The sequence below is a fragment of the Lynx rufus genome, unplaced genomic scaffold (genome assembly GCF_022079265.1).
Source record: "Lynx rufus isolate CCGP_SWC_20201006 ecotype Redwood Valley unplaced genomic scaffold, mLynRuf1.p SCAF_6, whole genome shotgun sequence".
In the NCBI taxonomy this organism is placed as follows: Eukaryota; Metazoa; Chordata; class Mammalia; order Carnivora; family Felidae; genus Lynx; species Lynx rufus.
In genome coordinates this window covers 112,027,339-112,052,893 of record NW_025814878.1, presented here as the reverse complement: position 1 = coordinate 112,052,893, position 25,555 = coordinate 112,027,339, and the positions used below count along the sequence as shown (strand labels likewise).

The 25,555-nt window shown below is 41.2% G+C and overlaps 1 protein-coding gene across 7 annotated transcripts in view; it reads right to left on the bottom strand.

The window, feature by feature from the left end:
• The window catches only part of FKBP5 (FKBP prolyl isomerase 5), a 120,785-nt gene that overhangs the window by 10,665 nt on the left and 84,565 nt on the right, over window positions 1-25,555 (bottom strand). For all 7 annotated transcript variants that reach the window (XR_006966179.1, XR_006966180.1, XM_047102206.1 and 4 more), the window contains 3 exons: window positions 11,729-11,885; window positions 5,124-5,214; window positions 2,584-2,667 (listed from right to left, as the gene is read on the bottom strand). Coding sequence is in view for 5 of the 7 variants with exons in the window: in XM_047102206.1 (XP_046958162.1) it covers window positions 2,584-2,667; window positions 5,124-5,214; window positions 11,729-11,885 (332 nt within the window). In the remaining 2 variants the exon portion in view is untranslated. The remainder of the gene's footprint in view (window positions 1-2,583; window positions 2,668-5,123; window positions 5,215-11,728; window positions 11,886-25,555) is intronic.

Here is a 25,555-nt window from a genome sequence, read left to right as displayed (position 1 = left end):
AACCAAACCAAGAGGTCAACAAAAATGGAGCCGTAATGTACCAGATGGCACGAAATGTAGGTTTTTATTTCACCCCATCTCTGCTCTCACCCACACATCTGGACTCTGTGCATGTGCACAACGTGCCAAGTCAAACACTCTGGAAAGATGAGGCCCAGGAGGGCAGTGTGGCAGATTGAAACCTGCCCTGAAATTTTAAAAGAGAGTGTGTACAGGAAACTACCTACCATTCTGAAGTCTTACATCTAAAACGAGGATCGCTGCTGGGATCTTTTACCTATAATTATGAAGGTGCCTCCAGGGAAGTTTCTAGTAGTACAAAATGTTCAGAGACATTCTGGGAGAAAAGTCTTAGGTCAGTGGTTCTGAACCTTCCATTAATTTTCCCCCAACAGACTAATGTTTTGACAGATTTTGTCTATCAAATTGCATGTTAAAAATAATATGTTCCATATGTGTGACCGCTGATGCAGATTTTATCCAAAGATCAGTAATTTTAAAAGGGTTCACAATATTATGAAATACACAAACCACTACTGCAGTTGTGATGCCTAGAAGTGACAAAGTTAAGTCTGTAAGGGCACTGAAGCACTGCTCTCTGCTACCGATCACTGACTCTGGCCATCTCTCTGTATATGTTTAGGATACAGCTATACAACACATGGCTTTGCCACATTATTTCATCACCAATGTTCCCCAAAGTTCTGAGTCATCAGCAACCAATTAGAGCTTCTGAACAGCTGAGCTGTATTACTAAAAAGAGTTGACAGAGTTCTGTTCAACATGGCGAAAACTTCAACTCCTCCATCCCCAAACTATTAATATTCTATTTAGAAGCTGCAGGAAATATAAAAAATACAATAAGGACTTTTATAGACCTCCAGGTACACAGGAAACACCATTTAGGACCTATGGTCCCAAGGGATTTTACAAAAATTATTTCATTCCAGTGTATTGTGTATTTGAGTCTACAAATTACTCATGTGGAATTTTACTTGAATAGCTTAGAAGTATCCAATATATTTCAATTAGAATTAAAAAAAACAAATCAAACTTGCTCTCAAGAGTTTCAAAACTCACAGAATTTTAGGGCTAGAAACAAACTTGGGGATCATCTAATCTAACTCTATGTATGACTTTTCACACATGAAAATAACCTTTTTGGACCTTAAACGCCTTTAAATCATTTTGAGCCATAAAGCCTGGCTTTCCCCATTTGGAGCTCAGTCCACCATTCCCCAATGCTTTCTGGTGATTGACACGTTATTTTAGTCTATCTAATAAATGGCTATAAATTAATGCAAATAATTATATATTACCTAAATCAACAGATTTCACATTTATTTAGCTATAACCCACAGCAAGAAATATGTTTTCAGTTATGATCCAGAATCCACTCACACAACAAATTTTATGATACAAAATTTGTCTTTACTACATTAATGCAATACACTTCCCCTAAATTGGGACCATGACCCAATAATGGGTCTGTTCTTACAGTACGCAAAACAAGGAGCACACGTGTTGCCCTCTGGCTGTGTGAATTCTGTGTTGATTATTCACGGTCTCACATAATTCTGTAGTTGTTTCACTGGGGTTAACCTTGCTTCCCCTCCCTCCAGACAAGGTTGTCTGTGCAACAGCATGTCTTAGAGCAGCCGCTCCAGTAAGACTGGCTAAAGTACATTTATGTATCACCGTTTTAGACGGTTGAAAACATCATCTACTTTTTTTGCTCATGGACTGCAGTCCATGAAAAAAAGGAAAAAAAAAAGAAGAAGAAGAAAGAAGAAGAAGAAACCTTGACAAAAACTCCGTTCTTTCACTTTCTGCTTGACATGGAGAAGATGCTTTGCTGGGGCCGGTGAAGCAATGGGCAGAACATTCTGGTTAGAACTGAATCAAGTGCTGTTTCTTTCTCTCTTTTATCTGGGGGTTTAAGATCTAAGCAAGAAAGTAACACATTCCTAGATATTACAAGAATGGACTTTGGAGAAGCAACCGATAACAAATATCATGCAGGAGTTTCTCAAGATTCCCCACAAAACCAACGGCAGGATCATCCTGGCCACTGGAAGAAATTAATACTCTCCTCCTGCCAGTTTCTTCTGGAATCTGCAATTTCGCTTTCCTTTTGTCACATGCCTTAGCGGCTTCACCAAGAGAGTAGTAGAAAGGAAAATGATGGGGAACTTATCTCTATGAATTCTCACTTGCTACCAATTATTCCATTCATTCTTTGCTTCTTTCCACACACACTTACTGAGTGCCAACTACATCCCAAACAAGATGCCTTAGGTCCTGGGTGATACACTGGTGGGTGGACAAGCCAGACCTGGTCTGCCTTTATGGAGGGCTACAATCTAGGGTACGATGTGTGAAAGAGGCGTCTGTATTCCTTGTGTCACATTAATTCATTCCTTCTCACCATTTCTACACTGAAAATGACAGACTTGTAAAAATTCAGGCTTATTCTTACCCAGAAGTGTACTGACAGAATTCAGAGTAGGGATTATCAGCACAATTCACTGACACTTCAATAAATTCTTTGAGATGGAAAAGATTATACGAGGACTCACACACCTTGAAGTACACAGTTCCCTTCTCTTTGACAATGGCAGCCTGCTCCAGTTTTTCTTTGGTGTCCATCTCCCAGGATTCTTTGGCCTGTTGTGTAAATTTGTAACAATGGTTAGATGAAGAGAGAAGGAAAAAGTATCAGCTGATGCCTGTAAGAACAGACAGCAGCCACTTCTAGGACACCCATGCCTCAAAACACACTGGCTTTTAAAACTGTGTGCTATTGCCAGTTCACCGCTGGGTTAGAACTCACTTTCTATGATGACTAAGCTGCAGTGTGACCCATGTTGCTCAAGGAGGAGCAAGACAAAAATACAAGTGAGCAAGCTAGGCTGTTGTGTGCTGTTAAAGAGCATCTTCAGAGCTGTCCGGTGAGGACACACAGCAAAACCCGGCGTCCCTCCTCTCCCCTCCTGCACACTTCACCAGTAAACTGCCATTACAATTTCAGCAAACTGTTTCTCTCTAGCCTCTGTTGACTCTAAAATGGGAACACTATGGTAGTCAAGTCACGGCTGTATATTCACAGAGAATTTTTAAAATTCCAGATCACGTAGTTGTCTTTCGACTCTGAAACCTCTTTGGACCAGCAGATAAACTAAAGCTTCCAAACTGTATCAACTTGCAGACGTATACCTGGGGGACTGAAGGAAAACATAACAGGGAGGGTAAAGCTGATGCAGAAATATTTCAAAGCCATAAACCAACGATTTTATGACCATCTGCTATTTTGTATTATGTGTATTATTGCTCTCCACCACTAGAGATATGAATCCAGGGACAACTGCACTGTCATTATGAACAGCTAGATTTAAAGGAACCATAAAGAGTCAACAGAACAATCTGGGATCCTTTAAAAGGGAAAAGGAAAAAGGCTCTGTCAGTGCTACTGACTACATAGGAATTATGAAACTTCAGTGAGTAACTGTAAAATTCTATTCAGAAAACAATTAGTGATGTATTCCTGCTGCCACCCACCTCACCAAGTGAATAACGAGAGTTACTAGTCTTTCTGGTTCTTAACAACTTAGCTCTTTTACTTAAAGTCTTTTGTGGTTTTTAACAACTTAGCTCTTTTACTTAAAATTCTAGTCACAAGGGCTCTTTGCATTTTTATACCGAGTTCCGTCTTTATGGAGTATAAATGTATTCTTAATACTACAAGGCAGAGAACTAAATCCCGTTGCTTTTTCCAACAACATCACACTCTCGTGTGGTTTCAAGCGTACGCAGCAGTGCTGCATGGAACATGCTCCTGGAGCGGTGAGCGTGCAGGGGCTCGTTACAGCACAACACAGTGAGAATATTCCGCGACAAGCAATGTCCACACAGCCGGGGATCGGAAGGGGCTGTGGGTTACTTGACTAAAATGGAATATAGGAAAGCCAAAGGTCTACATAATCACATGCTAAAGATTATTTTCTCTCTTTAATAATAAAAAAACTTTGTGCTATGAAGACAGTTTTGGAGGATCAGTGCTGAGCTGGAAGGCCTTCAGGAGAAGTGACCTGACAACAAGTGATGGTCACGACAGGAGCATGTGCTTGTTGTGGGGGCATGGTGGGTGGGGGGTACGATCAGGAACATCGCCGTTGGGGGCGAATCCCAAAGCAGTCTGCCCTGACTTTCTAGGTCCAAAGTTACAGCCCTCCGGGACGATGGTTTCCTTTTGGAGTCTAATGAAACATAAACAGTTACATTTCCAGTCCACAGCTTAACGTACAGAACACGGAGGCAGCACTGTGGGAATAAAAAGGGCACACGAAATGCAGTTCTCGGGGCTTTCAGGGAAGAGTGGGGCCTTGGTGATGCAAAGGGGACTTGGCCGGACACGGTAGCTAGTGCAGACATATGTGGTGGGTGCGTCTGGTGAGGCTGCTGCCGGGAGCCTCCAGAGGTGGGTCTGAGATAGAAACACGTTCAAGGAGGCACGCTGTTTCCGGAACCCAAGGCAACGGACAACCTCTCTTTTTTAGACTTGGACAGGTGGGAAAAGAGAAGGCCTCAGGGTGAACAGGTTTGTCTCTTGTGTCCCTTGTCACACAGCCTGGGGGCCCACAAAGCCTTGCCTTTTGGATTACAACTTGGAGCCACGTGAAGGCCTCTTCACAACTCCCGGGAAGGGTACGGTCCGTTCAGCACTGGAGAACTGCACCCCACGCCCCCAAGGAGCTGCTTGGCAGAATGTGAACCTTTTTGTCTTCAACCCAGGAAAAAAAGTACAAAAAGAACAAGTCTAGGAACAAATAAGGGAACAAGTCTTGGATTCTACCCAAAAAAAGTTAAAAAAAAAAAAAAAAAAAAAAAAAAGGCTGACACATAGGAACAAAATCAGAACACTGAGCTCCTTAGCTGTAGATGAGCCGTGCGGTATCGGCGCTCCCGGGGCCGTGTCTGAGACCAGAGACAAACTTCAGTCACGAAAAGCACCGCATGCGAATAAATGCCATCTCCATCCACACCACCTGACAGGAGAAGTAACTTCTAGAAAGCGCATGGAGAAAACATCCACCATGACTTCGGAGAAGCTGGTATTTTCTCACCTTTTCGAAGCTCTTCAGTGTAACTTCATATATCAGCTCAGCATTAGGCTCAATGCCAAACTTAGGCTTCCCTGCCTCTCCAAAACCATATCTGAAATGGAGAGTAGAACAACAAAACTTTAAACAAACTGCTGTATTTCCAGGCACTTCCTCTGGTATTCTGAGGCAGCACGTTAGCACGGGGCTGCACACTTCACATACCACAGACCCCGCAGACAGACCAGATGTTGACCAGAAGCTACAGTGCCGCATATCACTGCCGTGTTGAAGAAACCGGGCTCGATTTAGCTTTCTTTCCTCCTTCCCAATCACACGTAATGTAACACCTGTGCTCCTTGGGGAAGCTTGCTTGATGGGATTTTAAACGTCACTGCCTTTTTCTCTCTGCTTGATTTTATATCTAGTTCTTTTTATAAAATAGCCATAGTTTGGCCATCAGGACTCTTCCCCGAAGCTTTATCAGCAGGAGGACAGAGAAGACAGGCACTGTAATTGTTACAACCTTGCTCGTCAGAGGCTATGTTTAATAAGCTTTTCACTTTAAAGTGCGGTCTCCTTCCGGCAGTAGCACTTCCAGTCAGATAAACGGGGGGAAGGCTCACACATCGGGAAGGAAATTCATCCTCCCAGTGTTTCTGCAAGACATTTAAAAAGCACACCAGAACACAGAAAAGATATAACAAATGTATCATCAAAAGGAACAGCCTAGCAAGCTCTAACACATCATTAGGAGAAATCCTCTCATAGTTCTGTGGCTATCACACTGGAAAACACTGTACCTTTTAGCCAAAACTTACTAAAGAAAATAAGGATATATAAATTGTTTTCTGTTTCATTTTGAGATCACATCCAAAGCATTCAAGAACATCCTAGAATGGAAGTTCTGGTGGTGTTTGGTCTGTCGGGTCCAACGGTTTTCCCAGCATTTAGTACATACAACGCACGGCATATTATCAAAGTGTTCACTGAGATATATTGTGTTCCCATCTGTTTCACGCCAAACTACTCTTTTTTTTTTTTAAGCTTTATTTTTTTAAATGTTTGTTTATTTTTGAGAGAGAGCAGGCAGAGGCAGAGAGAGAGAGAGAGAGAGACGAAGAGAGAATCCCAACCAGGCTCCGCACTGTCAGTGCAAGGGCTCCACGCAGGGCCCAATCTCATGCACCATGAGATCATGACCTGAGCTGAAATCAAGGGTTGGATGCTTAACTGACCAAGCCACCCAGGTGCCCCTCAAGCCAAACTAGTCTTAAGTATATGGAATTGTACTGCAAACCTTCAGGCTATGGGTTGAAAGATGCCAAAACCAGGTCGATGCTAATACTTCTAATTTTCTCTGGGGTAAAAAGACTAGAGTTGGAACACTCATATTTTGCTGTTCACATCATTTTCTTTACCCATTGCCTGAATTTTTCAGGAAGAAAATGCTTACTCACCTCCACTATTACACAAGAAAATGAAAGCTGGAGCCAGAGAGAGGCACAGAGACACAAAGAGAGCTGGTAGGAATGGGGCGTGGTAGTTTTAATAGCAGGGCAAAGGGTATCTTCAGCTAAGAAATCAGAGAGGACATAATTATCAGTGGCCAATTTTAGGTAGTCGTGACTAGTTCTCTACTTCAAGCTCTTAGACCCATAGATCTCCTATTTTGTTTCTACCATCTGGTAAATAATGGAATAATCTTTGCTGGGAAACAGGTGGGTGGGGGAGTCCTTGCTGATCATGCTTGCTGAGCCCTGTGCTAAACGGGTACACACCCAGCAGAGTCTGACGCCTGCCCTAGACCCGTGGCTCTCAATAGGGGTGATTTGAACCTCCCCCCCCTCCCCCGGTATAGCAGGCAGTGTCGAGAGGTTTTGGGTTTGCCACAACTAGGGGATTACTACTAGTGGGCAGAGGCCAGGGACACTGCAGAATGTCCTAGAATGACAGAGCAGCCGCCACAACCGAGAAATACCTGGCTCTAAATGTCAGCCGTGCTGAGGATGAGACAAACTGCCTTAGAGGAACTCACAGACAGAAGTCTCAAGGCTGGGGGTGGGGGAGATGCGGGTTGGGTCAAGGAAGGCATCAAACTGCCCTGAGTTATCATCAATGGGATTAAAGACAACTGAAGGAGGGTATTATTTCTGCAGTCTCTCCTGGGTTCAAACGAAGAGGTTCTGTGAAGATTTATGTGGAGAACACCAGCACGGGGAGGCCTAGGCTCACACCAAACTATTCTGGGAGCATCTAACCCGACCTTCCATGTTACACAGAAAGCTGTCTGACTTATGCCAGATCAGCCTGGGCAAGGAAGGACCCGGGGCACACATCTTCCTCTGACTGAAAGAACACCACAAGTGGGATTCCAGGACTTAACCCAAGGACAGGATGGGCTATAGTAGCAGAAGGAATCTGGTAGTAATGTTCTTGAATGAACAGTTGCAGACAGCAGAGATACAAACAATGATTACCAGTGGCCAGTAAGGCTTTATGGGCATAGAAGAAGCACTTGTACCCTAAGTGCTTACAAACTAAGGCGCAGAGAGACATGCTTCCAGACAGTCACACAAAGAGGCAGTAGCAGAGCCAGGACTTCAATTCAGACCCCATGTGTCCCCAGAAAACTGTTTATTTTTTAACCCGGACTGCCTCATAATTAAACATTATGGCTCTTGGCAGCCTGTGTTTTTGTCGGGGGTTGGTGCAGGACAGAAACATAAGGAAAGGGAGGGGAAAAATTGGAACTAGCCATACTTTAAATGAAAAAGAAGCATCGGTCAGTATTAAAAACAATATAAAAGGGGGCACGTGGGTGGCTCAGTCGGTTAAGCGGCCAACTTCGGCTCAGGTCATGATCTCACAGTCCGTGAGTTCGAGCCCCGCGTCGGGCTCTGTGCTGACAGCTCAGAGCCTGGAGCCTGTTTCAGATTCTGTGTCTCCCTCTCTCTGACCCTCCCCTGTTCATGCTCTGTCTCTCCCTGTCTCAAAAATAAATACAAATGTTAAAAAACAAAACAAAAAAACAATATAAAAGATACCGTCCCACTGAGGAAAAGAAAATGGGTTCTTTGGAAGTGTTTTATGAATTTACTGTGAAAACATCCTGCCAAGGAGTCTATCAGAGTCAGAGAGAGGTGCGCCCTGAGTGTCTTCTGGAGAATGGCACGCAGAGGACAGAGAAGAAATACGGAGCATGTATGTGCAGCAGCCACATTTACAGCAACCCTGGGACGCGGTGTTCTGCGGTAAGTGGGGATCTGGACAAGGACACTCACCGTGTGCACATGCCTGGTGCGTGCGGACTGGCTACATATGTGGGCAACGTTACATAGTGCACGCGTGGATGGTCTTGTTCTGCAGAGCGGGCACCTCATGGGACTCTACATACTTACCAGCATCTCAGAAAACAGCACGTTCCTTTCTAACTACACTAAATTATTTCCATAAAACTATGGAAAAGCTTTTAGACCTAGACATTTATGAAAATTTGATTACTTTTATGATTGAAGATTTGAAAAATCTACCCTATGTTAAAACAGGTCGCCTTGGGGCACCTGGGTGGCTCAGTCGGTTAGGCGTCCGACTTCAGCTCAGGTCACGATCTCGCAGTCCGTGAGTTCGAGCCCCGCGTTGGGCTCTGGGCTGATGGCTTAGAGCCTGGAGCCTGCTTCCGATTCTGTGTCTCCCTCTCTCTCTGCCCCTCCCCCATTCATGCTCTGTCTCTCTCTGTCTCAAAAATAAATAAAAGCGTTAAAAAAAAATTAAAAAAACAAACAGGGTCGCCTTTTCCTTGTGGTCTTGAGGGTAAAACAGCATAGAAAGAGTCACCACAATAGCAGTAACAGCTAATATACTGAGAGTTTACATTTGTCAGGCACTTTGCAAAGTTCTTTACATGCATTACCTCATTTAGACCTCCACAACTTTATGAAATAGATATGGTTATCCCCGTTTTACAGAAGGGGAAACTGAGGCTGAGGAGTGTTAAGTGACTTGCACAAGTGGACCTAGATGACACGGGGCATGGCAAGGTTTAACCACTAATGATACGACAAACAATTTAAATGTGCAAGGAACCATTTGCATTAGTAAATATAAGGACAATTTGTTTCTCTTTGCCACTGAACTTGAGACATCTGCCCCCCAAATTGTCTTGTCAGCTAGGTTAAAATGTAACAAACTGATTCATACACTATTATATGCCTCCATGGACGCAGAATTATCCTCAGGGAGCTTAAATCTGAAAGCATACAGTGGGCATAAACGCCATTCTCTTTATGTGAGTCTAGGACGATAATTTTAGAATGCTAGATTAAAAATAATTAGATATTACCTGGATATGGAGGAGACAGCCTCCTCTATTTTCCTTATAGAATGAGAGAAATAAGTTCACCTAAGCGTGAACTACAAATATAGAATAAATGGAAGTAAAACACACTAAAGTAGGAATAGAATAGTGGAAAAAGAACGATAGAGAAAAAGAAGGTATTAAATGAAAGGTGCCTCCGTGAAGGTTCTAAAAGGGTTCAAGGTGTAGAGCATTTGCAGGCATGGCCAGAACCTCACCCGGGAAACAGGATTATGGCTCAAGAGTTAGGGCAAGGGGGGATATGCTGCTGGGCTAGCACTGAGGCTACACAAAGGCCAGCAGGCGTATAAAAGGTACAATTCTACCTACTGGTAAGTGCAGGTCATTCGGATTGTCAATAACCCCAGATCCCAGTGACTGAAATCCAAGGAGCCAAGAGGGAGGAGACTCGAGATAAGCTGATGCACTTTCATGCAAACAGAATCAAAACACCCTGCTTTCTCTCAAGGGTCCATTTATCAAGATAGAGGGGTTAGATTCGTGGTATAATTTTAGGTCTAAAAATAATACCAAACATGTTTTCACAAGAGAGACTGTTAGTGTCTGATAGTTCTAAGCTGGGAAGTGCTAATGGATATCCTTATGATGGGAAAAATTTAGGCAAAAATGAGTCATCTCCGCTGCCTTTAGATCCAGGAAGAACACTTTTTTTTCACCCCAGGGACTCTATAAGAACAGGTGGCACAAATTCAAGTAGTAATAAGTCATCCAAATGCTTCTACTTCCACCCCTCACATGTTTTACTGCCTCCCACTTAATTTGGAGAAAAGGAAAGAGGGGGCAAGAGAATCACATGAGAAGGGCCAACAGCTTCCTGTCTCGGCAATATGGCAGGCAAACCAATAAACAGCAAAAATTACCTGTCAGTCCTATCCCTGGCACACAACAATCACGGAAACAGCCTCGCAAATCTTTGATATTACAAGGCCCATTAATTCACTCCATGATCATATAGCCTGATTCAATTGTTACCACTGTTAGCATGAACTTCACTGAAAACACTAAAACATTGATTGAAAAAGCAAGTGTATCCTGTTTTTTTTTTAATTAAAATATAGTTGACTTACAATGTTTCAGGTGTACAGCATAGTGATTTGACAATTCTACACGTTACACTAAGCTCACCATAAGTGCAGTTACCATCCATTATCATACAATACTAGCACAGTATTATTTACTATATTCCCTATGCTGTATTTTGCATCCCTATGACTTGTAACCATAAGTTTGTACCTGTCAATTCCCCCTTCACCTCTTTCACCTAACCTCCCACCCCTCTGGCAACCACCAGTTTGCTCTCCGTATTTATGATTCTGTCTCTGTTTTGTTTGTTCATTTGTTCTGTTTTTTATATTTCACGTATAAGTAAAATCATATGGTATCTGTCTTTCTGTCTGCCTTCTTTCACTTAGCATAACGCCCCCTAGGTCCATCCATGTTGTCACAAATATAAAACACTGATGAAAGAAATCGAAGATGACACAAATGGAAAGATATATCATGCTTATGGACTGCAGGTATTATATTGTTAAAATGTCCACACAACCCAAAGCAATCTACAGATTCAACGCAATCTCTATCAAAATACCAATAGCATTTTTACAGAACTGGAACATACAAAATGTGGACCCACAGAAGACCCTGCACGACCAAAGCAACCCTGAGAAAGAAGAACAAAGCTAGAGGTATCACAATCCAAGATTTCAACACACACTACAAAACTGTGATAAGCAAAACAGTATGATACTGGCACAAAACAGACAAATAAATCAATGGAACAAGATATAAAGCCCAGAAATAAACCCACACTTATATGGTCAATTAATCCATGCCAAAGGATGTAAGAATATATAATGGGGAAAAGACAGTCTTCAGTAAATGGTGTTGGGAAAACTGACCAGCTACATGCAAAAGAATGAAAGTGGACCACTTTTTTTTTTTTTTGTTTATTTGAGAGAGAGAGACAAAGTGCGAGTGGACGAGGGGCAGAGAGAGAGGCAAACACAGAATCCAAAGCAGGCTCCAGGCTCTGAGCTGTCAGCACAGAGCCCGATGCGGGCCTCAAACCCAAGAGACATGAGATAGTGACCTGAGCCAAAGTTGGACACTCAAATGACTGGGCCACCCAGGCATCCTGAAAGTGGACCACTTTCTTACACCACTACCACCACACACACACACACACACACACACACACACACCCCAGTCCTTTAGATAACTTCACTATGTACTGAACTGGTATGCTGCTTACCGTGGTCCAAGATATAAAATACACTGTTCTTCCCGCTGCATTTTCTCCAGGGCTTTGTCAATTCCAATTGGAATGTCATGGTCTTCTCCTTCCCCAACGATGAATACCACATCTCTACAATCAAACATCCTCCCATTATAGCAGCCTTCCAGGTGGACTGAGGGAGAGGAGACAGGTCAGTCAACAAAACTGCTCCGTAGGACTGGTTAATTTAGGGAAGTGATAAATGATGATTTCCCCTTTCTCATTTCATCAAGAGACAAATGGGTATATCTTGTTGACACTTAGTCTACTGAGTCTGAAAATTTAAGAGCCATCCTATTTCTAAGTTTAAACTTATACTTACCAGGAACTGTATCAATACAATAGCTTAGTGGATAATAAAACAAAGTGGAAACACAGGTTTAAATTAAACCTACCATATGAGACTTCCTCACCTATAATACAGGATCAAGAAATAGAATAATAGGGGCGCCTGGGTGGCGCAGTCGGTTAAGCGTCCGACTTCAGCCAGGTCACGATCTCGCGGTCCGTGAGTTCGAGCCCTGCGTCGGGCTCTGGGCTGATGGCTCAGAGCCTGGAGCCTGGTTTCTGATTCTGTGTCTCCCTCTCTCTCTGCCCCTCCCCCGTTCATGCTCTGTCTCTCTCTGTCCCAAAAATAAATAAACGTTGAAAAAAAAAAATTAAAAAAAAAAAAAAAAAAAGAAATAGAATAATAGATAACTATCAAGGTGCCACAAATTTAATTATCAACTATATAAGGGATTAAACATTTATAACTCCATCTTGACTTCAGAGGCTTAGATGAAAAACAACTAAATGGCTATTTCCCCAAAGCTATACAAAGGTTAACTGAATAAAAATCTCATTCACAAATATGTTTGTGTAAAAACAGAAAACCCAAAGCCAACATCATCAGTAACTGTATCATAGCTATATCCCTTAGTGGAGTGATAAATGTAAAGTGTGAAAGGAATCATTAGTCTACTATAACTTCATAAATCAAATTACTTAACCACCTCTTCTGAAATGTTAAAAGATCAATTTCTTGGGGCCTAATTTCTCACTTCACTCACACTCAGCTTATTTCCAGGGTAATTTCAGAACAGATAAGGAGCTTTTATGTTTCTTCAAGACAAAATATGAAAAATGTATAGAGATATGTATATTTTTCTTGATCCGTTACACTTTTTTCCTAGGATAAACAATTCTCTGAATCTTTCCAACTACTTTTCATATTAAAGATATTCATTCTTTTCCATTTAGGTCTTTGACTTAGTAAGAAAAATGAATGGCTCATACAACAGCACAACAGTCACCAAATAATACAATAATTTGTATTTCGTAAGAAAATTCTTTAACTTCTAGGAAACCAATTTGACAATAAATTTTATATATTAAAAAAAAAAGAAAATTCTTTAACTTCTATAACATAATGGACTAGATTCAAATGTAACAATTTCCTAAAATGCTTCTTTTCTAACACTGGTTTCTCTCCTTTAACTTGCTTTAGAGAGACTAAAAATCACTCACTCTGTTCTACTTGTTTCACGAGACAATTATGATTTTTGAAATACAAGTACAAGTCCAACTTACTCTACTTTTGAACTATGTGATCTCAAAGGTCCTTTGAAGCTCTAAAATGCTTCAAAGCATTTTAGAATCTATGACCCAGTGATAGAATTCTTGATATAGGCTAGAAACAAGCTTCAAAGCTAATTCCGCAGTTAATCATTTGATCAGGTTACCTTTAGCCCAGCCCTGAGAAATGAAACACTGAAAAGTAAACAGTAGTGATATAGACATCAAGAGCCACAATGTCACATGGACATTATATTTTGAAGCTCTCTACCCTGTTCTGATTTACTAGGATTCATATCATCCTGATGTGTTTCCATCACAGACACAGGATGAAGTCTGAGAAGCTCGGGCCAAATTAGAGAGGGATGGGACTCTCCAAACAAGGGGAAGAAAAACACTGGCTCTTGGGGTGGGGTTGACATATAGGAATTTCACTCTATGTCCCACAGTCATAAATGTAGATGATCTTCTCTATTACAGTCACTTTTGGAATGCTCTAGATAAAATAAAACTCAATCAACTTATAGCACATTGAAAATTCTTTTTAATTGGAAGTATTTTCAAAATAAATTTATTATTTTCAAACATGTACTAGAGAGGTTCTGCAGGGAGTCTAAGGTTTAAGATATTTTTACTAAAATAAATAAAAGATGATGTTCTAAAGGAATTGAGAGTTCTGGAAAGTTTATGTTCTTAAATATTTTAAAATCTGCCCAGGAAATCTAATATAGACCAATGCGATGATACTTTTCACGAAAAAAAAAAAAAAATTGCTGAGCAAAGTGAATTTCAGCCCTTGAATTGTGGAATACTCTCAAATATTGAAATTTATCATCCTGCTACCTCACAACTTAGCAGACAGATTTTTCTGTCTGAGGTTTATTGTTAGAAGTATCTTCCTCCCTAAAGGAGAGTACATTTAGTGGGAGAGGAAACTATCAGTACATTCATTGTGGTTTTTGGTTGATCAAGTTTGAATGTGTTTTCAAAACAGGAAATCCAGAGACTCTGCAAAAGATTCCTGCTCATGTGTCAGTTTCCTAGGCTAGTTTTCAGCTTGATGCATGTACTTGATGTTAAAATTACATAAATAATTTCAGAAGTTTTCTTTACATGGCACAACCCATCATATTAGGAAAAGAAAAAAAAAGATTGGCTACTAGTGAACATAATTGAGAAAGATAAGTGAAGCAAGCAAGCCAAAAAAAAAAAAGGTTCAAATTATAATGAAGGCAAGCAAACTATAATGAAAGCAGCTGGTCTACGAGAGACAATAAATGATAGAACCAATGTTTATGGCCACCTAGTAGAAAGGTAAAAATCTGCAATGACTCTTATACTTACTTACTACCTTATATATGTAATAATCTTTTCTTCTGGTAAATCTAACTCTTCTAAGTTGGACCTGAACAGTATCTACAGTACCCTAAAATCTTTTTTTTTTTTTAATTTTTTTTTCAACGTTTATTTATTTTTGGGACAGAGAGAGACAGAGCATAAACAGGGGAGGGGCAGAGAGAGAGGGAGACACAGAATCGGAAACAGGCTCCAGGCTCCAAGCCATCAGCCCAGAGCCCGACGCGGGGCTCGAACTCACGGACCGCGAGATCATGACCTGAGCCGAAGTCGGACGCTTAACCGACTGAGCCACCCAGGCGCCCCTACAGTACCCTAAAATCTTAAACTGATACATGCATGTGCACAAACACACATACACCAGTTCGTATGTACTTATAAAGCCACTACCTTTAAAAAAAAAAAAGATTTTAGGAAGAGAGAGAGAGAGCGCACGGGAGCATGTGAGCAGGGGAGAGAGGTAGAGGAAGAAAGAGACAGAACCTTAAGCAGGCCCCACGCTCAGTACAGAGCCTGGGACTCGAGCCCATGACCCTGGGATCACGACCTGAACCCAAATCAAGAGTTGGATGCTCAACCGACTTAGCCACCCAGGCGCCCCCAAACCTCTACCTTTTAATCTGGAATGTCAGAGTAAGAGAAGGTATCATAGCCTCAGGGGGTATACAGCCCACTGATTCTTTAGGTCTACAAGTAGCAAAGGCTATCGCTCTGTTAACTGGTTTCTAAACTTGGAACACTGGTGTGACAAGTTCTACAAGACTGCTGACAAGAACTCATACACCACCCAGGGGGCCACAGAAACGCCATGAACGGCCTGCCATTGTAGGGTCCCTTCACGGTGACAGAAGCAAACCTGCCTGGTTCCTACAGAGCCAGTGCCTTCTTCTTCTTCTTTTTTTTTTTTTAATTGTCTCAACAATTGGTACCAAAGAAAACTGTGGCAGCTCTGGCTAAGGAAGACCTGTGGTTGCTTTTGACCTTGCATCTCTTAGTGCAAATACTCACTTAATAAATATTTAATAATAACCATCATGACTCACTGGGAGCTCAGCCTCTAGGGCTCAGGAGGTCTGTTGCTAATTCCAACCAGCATGATTTACGGGAAGTAAATGATCTATGACGTGCCCAAAGAGAATAAAAGTACATACAGGATGCTTCTACTTAGGGCTTTTTTGGTAAAGAAAAAAATACACAAGTTAAAAAGGAACATTTTCCCTTGACTTAAAGTCTACGTAACTCCCCATGAAGTCAAACCAAATGAAATTACCCGAGCTTTGCTGCGCAATCCGAGTGTAACCACATCAAGTAAGCCGGGTCTGCTGCAAAACATCACTTAAACTGGAGCTCTGACTTATTGTTCTCTTACTGCCCTAGAGCAATTTTGTTTTGAAGAGCACAGAACACCCTGTTCTGAATGTGGCTGGCACATGAACTCGATGTGCTGACAGCAATTTGTACTCCGATTAAAATAGGGGGGAAAAGGAAAGAGAGTGCACTGCAGTAACAAAAACTGGAATGCAAGAACCCAAAAACTGTAGAATTTGTACTTTAGGAAGCAAAACTGAGAAGGAGGCTCCATAACCTTGAAAAAAAAAACAAAAAAAAAAAGGTGCTGTAAATGCTCCAGCCTAAAGACGTTAGCTCTGGTAAGTGTCTGTTTTTCCCTTTTCTAATTATAGTAGCTGGTGTCTGATAGCTTTGCACTCATTCCCAAAACAATTACTGGGTCATGGGGATCTGAATGGGAATGTTGTAATGGCATTACTACTAGACAAGACCAGTCATCTGGCCAGAGAAAACCAGGTTGTGACAGGTTACTACCACATGGCAAGGGTTTGTTCTGCTGCCTAATTCACGCCAAAATGAGTTTCTCTCTGCCTGCCTAATAGAGCAGAACATCCAAGAGACACTGGATTCTTAATGACCCCCTGAAAAGGCAAATAAGGAAACAGAGATGGATTTGTAACATCAGGAGAGGCATATTAATCACCGATTAGAAGAGAAACTGTTCCCATCAAGCATGGTGGTCAAATGTGCCCCGAACTGCCTCCCTTCCTCCTCTGCACCGTTTTACACTAGTAGACATGAACAAATAGCACTAGACGACTGCTTACGGAACTGAGGGTCAGATGCTAGCTGAGAGCGGGCGTGGACCCTGGCCACTGGAACAGAATAGCCCTTATGCAAATGGCTTACAGATCTTCGTCTAAATAGTAAGCACACCCACGGCAATAAATTCCACACCAGCACACATCCTCCTCACGCATCTCTTTACGCAGGTATAGCACTTTCGTCAGACCTGGGTGCCAGTCCCATTGTGCCACTTCACAACTGTGGCTTTGGGCACGGTCATCTCAATTACCTGGAGCTCAGTTTCATCCACAGAATTAGGGAAAAGAATATCAGCTAACTAGGGGCGCCTGTGTGGCTCAGTCATTTGAGTGCCTGACTTCGGCTCAGATCATGATCTCATGGTCTGTGAGTTCAAGCCCCACGTTGGGCTCTGCTCTGACAGCTCAGAGCTTGGAGCCTGCTTCGGATTCTGTGTCTCCCTCTCTTTCTGCCCTTCCCTGACTCACGCTGTCTCTCTCCCTCTCTCAAAAATAAATAAACATTAAAAAAAATTTTAAAAAAAATTAGCTAACTCCTTACAGTGGAGAGGATCAAATCAGGGCCCGAATTAGAGCTTTTAGCCCAGCACCTGGCATTCGTTCATGCCTATGTCAGGGTACCTAAGATGTGAAAATATTGTCCTATGTGTGGATACACATAGATGATCTAAATGGAAGTTAGCTATGATTATTTTCCTGCAATTAGTGGTAAATTACGCCAGATTAAACATGTTTTAGAACTTTGGTACAAGCAACTGCTTAATGGCTCCACAGACAGAGCTGTCACAGTGTGAATAAAACTCTACGTAGGCAAAGGCAATGTCTTATAACTTCTTTTGTACCTCAGTGCCTACCACACAGTTCAAGGACAGAGAGTAAATATTTAACAATTAATTTGAAAACAGGGCATTAAGGAACATGGTAGTAATTTCCACTCCTTATAGAAATTTTCCTTTTTGAATATATTAGTACTCCTATTTTTAACAACTTGCAAGGGCTATTTAAATTTTTCACTGATATGGAGCTTTTGTTTAATATTATTATTACTTTTTTATTTTTTAAACGTTTATTTATTATTGAGAGACATGGCATGAGCATGGGAGGGACAGAGAGAGAGGGAGACACAGAATCCGAAGCAGGCTCCAGCTGTCACCAGAGACAGCCTGACGTGGGGCTTGAACTCGCAAACGTGAGATCTTGACCTGAGCTGAAGTCGGATGCTTGACTGAGCCAGCCACCCAGGTGCCCCTGTTTAATACTATTCTAAAATGAATGATCCATTGGCTGTATTTTTTTAATAACAGAAAGGACTATTTTTTACTAAGATTTTACTCTACTTGAAGACTTGAAGCTACTGTTTTAGAAGGAGCCATATAAATTCAAGATATTTGTAAGAATAAACACTGTCCATTATAGACCAAGTACCACACTACGTTATTTTGTGAGAACACATAATAAAGCAGTTTCAAGAATTTGCTCTTTCTTACTGGACAAAATTTACCAGGACATTCATAAATACTTCAGAAGCATGTGAAAAACAAAACCAAAAAAGCCTCATAGTTTGATCAGATCTCAACATGTGCATACATGAAATCATTCCTCTATTTCCAATTTTCAGTACCATTTTGTTTTTAATATTTATTATATTTTATTATATATATTATTATAAAGAACATTTATAGCTAGATTTTGTTGTTTTAAACTTCTGAGAATTTTTGCCTTTAATAGGTGACTTTATCTCATCCATATTTTCATAACACTGATATGATTGGTTTTATTCCTACCATCTTATTTTAGGTTTTCTATATAATCTTTTCTTGTTATTTTTTTTATAACTTTTATTAGATTGATTAAATTTTCCTTGTTCCTCTATTTCTTCACGTCACTCCAAAGAAAGTTTTTTTAATTTAATTTTTTAAATGTTTATTATTTTTGAGAGACACAGTGTGAGTGGAGGAGGGGCAGAGAAAGAGGGAGACAGAATCCAAAGCAGGTTCCAGACTCTGAGCTGTCAGCACAGAGCCCCAACATGGGGCTTGAACCCATGAGTTCATAACCTGAGCTGAAGTTGGATACTTAACCGGCTGAGCCACCCACCCAGCTGCCCCCCAATTTTTTTTTTAAGATTTTAAGTAATCTCTACACCCAACATGGGACTCAAACTTACAACCTTGAGATCAAGTATTGCACACTCTACCAACTGAGCCACAAGTTCTGGTTTGGAAGTTCTACATGCTATTCTTCCTAGCACCTAACATTACATTTTAAACAAATCACTTAAAGGTATATATACATTTATCAATGTTAACAAATTAATCAGCATAATCGTCCCCTGGAATAAAACCATGGATGATTTTGCCTCCCCTCTCCACTTCCCATCTGCACATTTTGTTTAAATGACTCAGAAAACCTAGCTCCAGACTGTTAAGCCATTATTATTTTTAACATTATAGTTATGTCATTTCAGAGATCTTTCAAGATAAATGTATCCAACTTCACTGACATGTTATGGAAATTACTTTTTTGCTCACTAATGTTTCTTATGCCTTGAAGTCTTTACTTCTTGGTTTTGTTTTTTGTGATGTTTTAGTATATCCTACAGTGTATTTTTCAAAAAGGGCATGAGTCTGCATATTCCCAAAAGCTGATTTTGTTCTCATACTTAAATGATGATTTGGCTGAGGACAGAACTCTGGGGTCAAAATACTCATAGTCACAATGCTCAAAGCATTGTCATGTGGTATGCAGCGTCATGAGTTAAGAAATCTGATGTCATTCTGATTCTCCTTTCTTTGCACAAGGCTTGTTCCTCCCTGGAACAGTTCAAAATTTCCTTTTAAGCTGTGGAATTAAGAAATTTCACCAGAATGTACCTAGGTGAAAAAGCACTCTTTACTGTTGTATGGCACTCTTAATCTTTTTTTTTTAAGTTGTTTTTTTGTTTAATGTTCTTATTTTTGAGAGAGACAGAGTGCGAGCAGGGGAACGGCAGAAAAAGAGGGAGACACAGAAGCCAAAGCAAGCTCCAGGCTCTGGGCTGTCAGCACAGAGCCTGACATGGGGCTTGAACTCGCAGACCATGAGATCATGACCTGAGCTGAAGTTGGATGCTTAACCAACTGAGCCACCCAGGCACCCCAAGTTCCTTTCAATATTAAGGCTCTTCTATTTTCTCTAGGAAATTTTCTTCTATCACATGTTGGATTAGATTCAAATGGGCTTTGATTTTTCATCCCTACCTTCTTTCTTTGCCTTTTGTATCTTTGGGTTTTTGTTTTTGTTTTTTTTTTGCTCTATGTTCTGAGATATTCTTGAGTACTTTTTTATATTACCAATTCAGAATTCTGGGACTGTCCATTTTGCCTTTTGGCCCTTGCTCTGAGTTCCAATTTTGCCAATAATATTTTTAATTTCCAGAAACTTTATCCTCCTTTTCCTTTTTCACAGAAGCTGGTTTTTTGACTTATTAACGTCCCATTAAACATCTCAAAAGATAATGATGAGTATTTTTAAAAGTTCTCTTCAGGGCACCTGGGTGGCTCAGTCAGTTAAGTGTCCAACTTTGGCTCAGGTCATGAGCTGATGGCTTATGAATTCGAGCCCTATGTCGGGCTGTGCTGACAGCTCAGAGCCTGGAGCCTGCTTCGGATTCTGTGTCTTCCTCTCTCTCTCTGCCCCTCCCCAGCTCACACTCTGTCTCTCTCTCAAAAATAAACAAACATTAAAAAACAAAACAAAACAAAACAAAACAAAAAAACAGTTCAAAGACACTTTATGTCCTCAACCTCTAGCCCAAATCTTGACACACAGTCTTCTGAGGCGGATCCCTATTTTATTTTAGAAATCTGGCCTTACAGGCCTTAGCCTGCGAGCAAAAGACATAGCCAGACCCTATAGAGTAATTCTCAACCCTTGGCTGCAAATTAGAATCACCTGGGGAATTTAAAAACTTGTGCCTGGAGTTCCAGCCTGTGAGAGTTAAGATTCTTATTTAATTGGTCTGGGCTGAGGTATGGGCATCAGGATCTTAAAAGCTCTCCAGGTAATTCTAAATTCAGCCAAAGTTGAGTACTGCTACTAAAGCTTACTGGCCCAGCTGTTCCATATTGTTTTATAACAACCCAGATGATTGCCCCATAGCCTGCTTTGGCTCCCTTGCACCAGCTAGCTGACTGTGAGCTTGGAGTTCTGCCCAAGCTTGTTGAGAAGAATGGTATGTACCTCTGCAGAGATCTTCTCTACACCTGTTTTGAGTTGGGTTCCCTGAGTCTAGTTTCCATCAGTCCAATTTTATCTACTTTACATATAACAGAAATTCTTCATAATCTCTAATCCACTTCTTGCATTCTCCCTATTTTCCAGCATGGCTATGGATTTCTTTCTTTCTTTTTTTTTTTTTTTAATGTTTATTTTTGAGTGAAAGAGAGCAAACATCATGCGTGCGGGAGGGACAGAGACAGAGCGAGAGTGAGAGCTACAGAGAGCATCCCAAGCAGGCTCCGTGCTGTCAGCGCAGGGCCCAGTGTGGGATTCAAACTCACAAACCCTGAGATCATGACCTGAGCTGAAATCAACAGTTGGATGCTTAATTGACTAAGCCACCCAGGCACCCCCTCCTTACTCTTTTTTGAAGTCATTCTCCAGCCCCTCTCCCATCTTACTCAGTGGGATCTGGAGAGGAAGAGGGGAGAGGGAAGAAGGAGGGTACTCCAACAACTCGAACTCTGCAGACGGCTCTGCTGAAAGGCTCACATTTGAAAACACTGTCAAGTGTCTGCATCCTTGCACTCAGATGTGGTGAAGCACTGTGAGGCAAGACAGCTACATACAGCCGGCATGTGGATGTGTCTACTCCAAGCAATGAAGTAAACAATCAAAAAATGTGTAAGACGGGTGACTTGGGGAAGGAGGAGTGGTAGGCTTATGTCAGTCAGATTCAATTTCTAAGAAAGCTAAGCTTAAAAGTGACAATGCAGCCATTGCTGGCGACTAAAATACAGTGACTAAAGTATCAGTTGCCATCACAGTGTCAACCGATTACCTTAGAACCCTGTGGCTTTTTTAATGGAAAAAGAACACTGAGTAAGAATTACAAGATGGTCATCTTAATTGACATAAGAAAAAGCACAACAGAAGCTAAAAACTGATTTGCAATTATTAGGATCCTGACAAGAGAGGGTAAACATTTCTCTGAGGAAGAATAAATCCTGTCAACTAATGTAAGTTCTCTCTTCCACAACAAACAAATTAAAAGGAAGCAAAAGATCACAATTGAGTAAAATCCTTTTTTGATTCATTCCGTAACTTTATTCTTCAAAAACCAACCAACCAAACATCCTGGAGAAATAGGATTTAGGCACGATTAGTACTAGGAAGACATATAATTAATCTGAAGACTGTGTTAAAGACAGAGGCAAATTAATCATGAGTTCCAGGTCAACCCTAGTAGAGCCAAACGGATTTGCTGATGAATTGGATGTAGAATATAAGAGAATGAGGAGTCGAGGATTTCCTTCCTTAAATCTATTTTAAGGAAGCAAAACCAATTCTATAAGCATAATATAGAGGGTAGAAAAAAGAAATGTAATTTCCATCCTGTACTAGGCACCTTTCTTCATTTAACTGTCCACACAACCTGTGTGTGTATAGGAGAAGATCATTCCCATTTTACAGATGGGAAAACTGGATGCCCATGGTTGTTGAGTAACTTGTCTAAAGTCGCAAGAATATCACTTAGTGATTCCAAGATTCAAAATTCATCTATCACTTCCAAAGCCTATGTGCCCCTCCCTGACTACCCACTATACCTTCACACAGAAGTGACACTTTGTAACTCTTCTGTGTCTATAATGATATATTATAATTAAAAAATTTTTTTTTAATGTTTATTTATTTTTGGAGAGAGGCAGAGTGCGAGTGGGGGAGGGGCAGAGAGAGGGGGAGACCCAGAATCCGAAGCAGGCTCCAGGCTCCAAGCTGTCAGCACAGAGCCAAACACGGGGCTCAAACTCACAAATCACAAGATCATGATCTGAGCTGAAGTTGGACACCCAACCGACTGAGGCACCCAGGCTCCCCTATAATGATATATTGTAATGGATCATCATTGTCTCCTGTTCTCTTCACAGCAGAACTGGCTTTAGTTTGGGGATTTCTTCCTGGCTTTGAATCTAAGTGTTACGGACGATGCTATGAAAAAAGGCAAGCTGGTAAAGACCTGAGAAGACTTTAAAAGAACAAAGTGCTTGTGGTTTCTGACAGGCACCACTTTTTTTTTTTTTTTATGTTTGTTTATTTTAAGACAGAGAGACAGGGAGAGAGAATCCCAAGCAGGCTCTGCACTGTCAGCACAGAGCCCGACATGGGGCTCGGTCTTATGAACCATGAGATTATGACTGAGCCTAAATGAAGAGTTGGATGCTTAACTGACTGAGCCACCTAGGTGCCCTTGACAGGCACCACTTTTAAGTCAACCTTCTGTCCTCCTCCCACACACAGTGAACTTGTTTCAAAGAGGGATAAGTGAAAATACAATATGTTTTTAAAAAATTGATTTGTTCCAGAAAACCAAATAGGGCTTTTGGATGAAAAAAGTAAAAATAAACCATTTACTCTAAACTTTCCAGAAAGTAAAATCTAACAAGATGAGAGACAAAAGATTAGTCATTACCCTTTTTTAAGATATTAGGAAACAGAAAAAGCAAAATTAGATAAAGAATTATTCAAGTATTTTTTTTAAAACCCATCGATAGTATGTTACCCTCCGTACAAAAAGGAAGGGGACATAAAAGAAAAAAATACAGATACCTGCTCATTTCTGTAAAAGAAACACAAGAAGTATAAACCAAGAAGAAATGTGACTGGTGACCTACAGGAGGTAGGCAGGAAGGAAGGTGGAAATAATGGGGAAATGGGAACCGGTTAGTACAGAGGACGGGGGAATAACACTTCTGTGTATATCTTTTTGTTTAGTTTAGAACCATGGCACTGTTTCATCTACCCCAAACACAAATAAATAGTTAAAAGCAACCGGAGTGTGGGGGGTGACCCTAAATGGCATCCAAACATAACAAATGAACATAACTGCGTTATAAATAAATAACATAACCACACTGAAGGGAATGAGAACACAGAACTAACCTAAGTTGGAAAACAGTGTTTTCAATGTATGCTATAAGGCTGGTGACTACAGGAACTTCTACACAAATACTTCCTGCGTTTACAAAGTGCGTTTTTTGCAGGGGTGTGGGTTAGCAATTTTGAAACTACTTTCTGTGTAAACTACAATTAAGCAAATAAACAAATACATCGTGGATAGGAGAGAGAGGTTTCTCACTGCTGGAGAAAGCAGTTTTAAATAAGTGAAGGGAGAAGGTAAGGATGAACATGAGGTGCTGGATCGGAACTGCAGGCATCAGTATGTGCTCCTAGCTTTTAATAGACATACGGATTAACAGAGAACACGTACAGCTAATAGAGAACACGTAAAGCTGTGTACACGTGCCTTCTGTGGTACATCTATTTCCCAGCTCTGTCAAGTTAAGAAGCAATAACGTTCCACAATGTGAGGATACCCGGCACCCAGATCTTGGTTTCTAAATACTGTTTTCTTTTTTTTTTTTTTTTTAATTTTTTTTTCAACGTTTTTTATTTATTTTTGGGACAGAAAGAGACAGAGCATGAACGGGGGAGGGGCAGAGAGAGAGGGAGACACAGAATGGGAAACAGGCTCCAGGCTCTGAGCCATCAGCCCAGAGCCCGACGCGGGGCTCGAACTCACGGACCGCGAGATCGTGACCTGGCTGAAGTCGGACGCTTAACCGACTGCGCCACCCAGGCGCCCCTCTAAATACTGTTTTCTAATAAAAGAAATCAGAGCTCCTTGGAGAAATGGTTGATTCCAGCCCCGGGGTGGGGAAGCTACAAAATGAGCCTAGAGCATCTTGTACCAAAAGTAAGGAAGTGCTTAAAAAACAAAGGAGGGGGGTGCCTGGGTGGCTCAGTGGGTTAAAGGTCTGACTTTAGCTCAGGTCATGACCTCGTGTTCCTTCAGGGCCCGTGTTGGGCTCTGTGCTGACAGATCAGAGCCTAGAGCCTACTTTGGATTCTGTGTCTTCCTTTCTCTGCCCTGCCCCCACCTCTCAAAAATAAACATTAAAAAAAAAAAAAAAAAAAGGATGTCTGTTGAAAAGACACAAAAGCTAGGTTAAGAACCTTTCAATGGCCAAATCTGGGACAATCTGACCAACAAAGTAAGAGTAGCAATGAATAATAACCTACAGAATAAAATAAATACCAATGACTCTACACTATTATAAATAACTGAGTAAACAGGGAAGAAGAGGCAGCCCTTCCTTATGGCAGAATTCCAATTAAATTGTAGAAGGAACGGTGGAAATAGAAAAATCACCATTAGGCAAATCCTACAGTAATAACTGTTGCATGGAAATATCATTCATGGATCAGGGGCGCCTGGGTGGCTCAGTCAGTTAAATGTCCGACTCCTGGTTTTGGCTCAGGTCATGATCTCATGGTTCATGGGATTGAACTCCTGCTGACAACATGAAGCCTGCCTGGGATTCTCCCCCCCCCCCCCCCCCCCGCCCCTTCTCTCTCTCTACCCTACCCACCCCGCTTTGTGCTCTCTCTCTCAAAATAAATAAACTTACAAAAAAAAAAAACCATTCATGGATCAGTGTGTGAAGATGTGATGCAAAAGACACCTGCATGGTCTCCTAGTAGTTAGATCCCTCCCAAAGAGATACTTAGTAAGGCA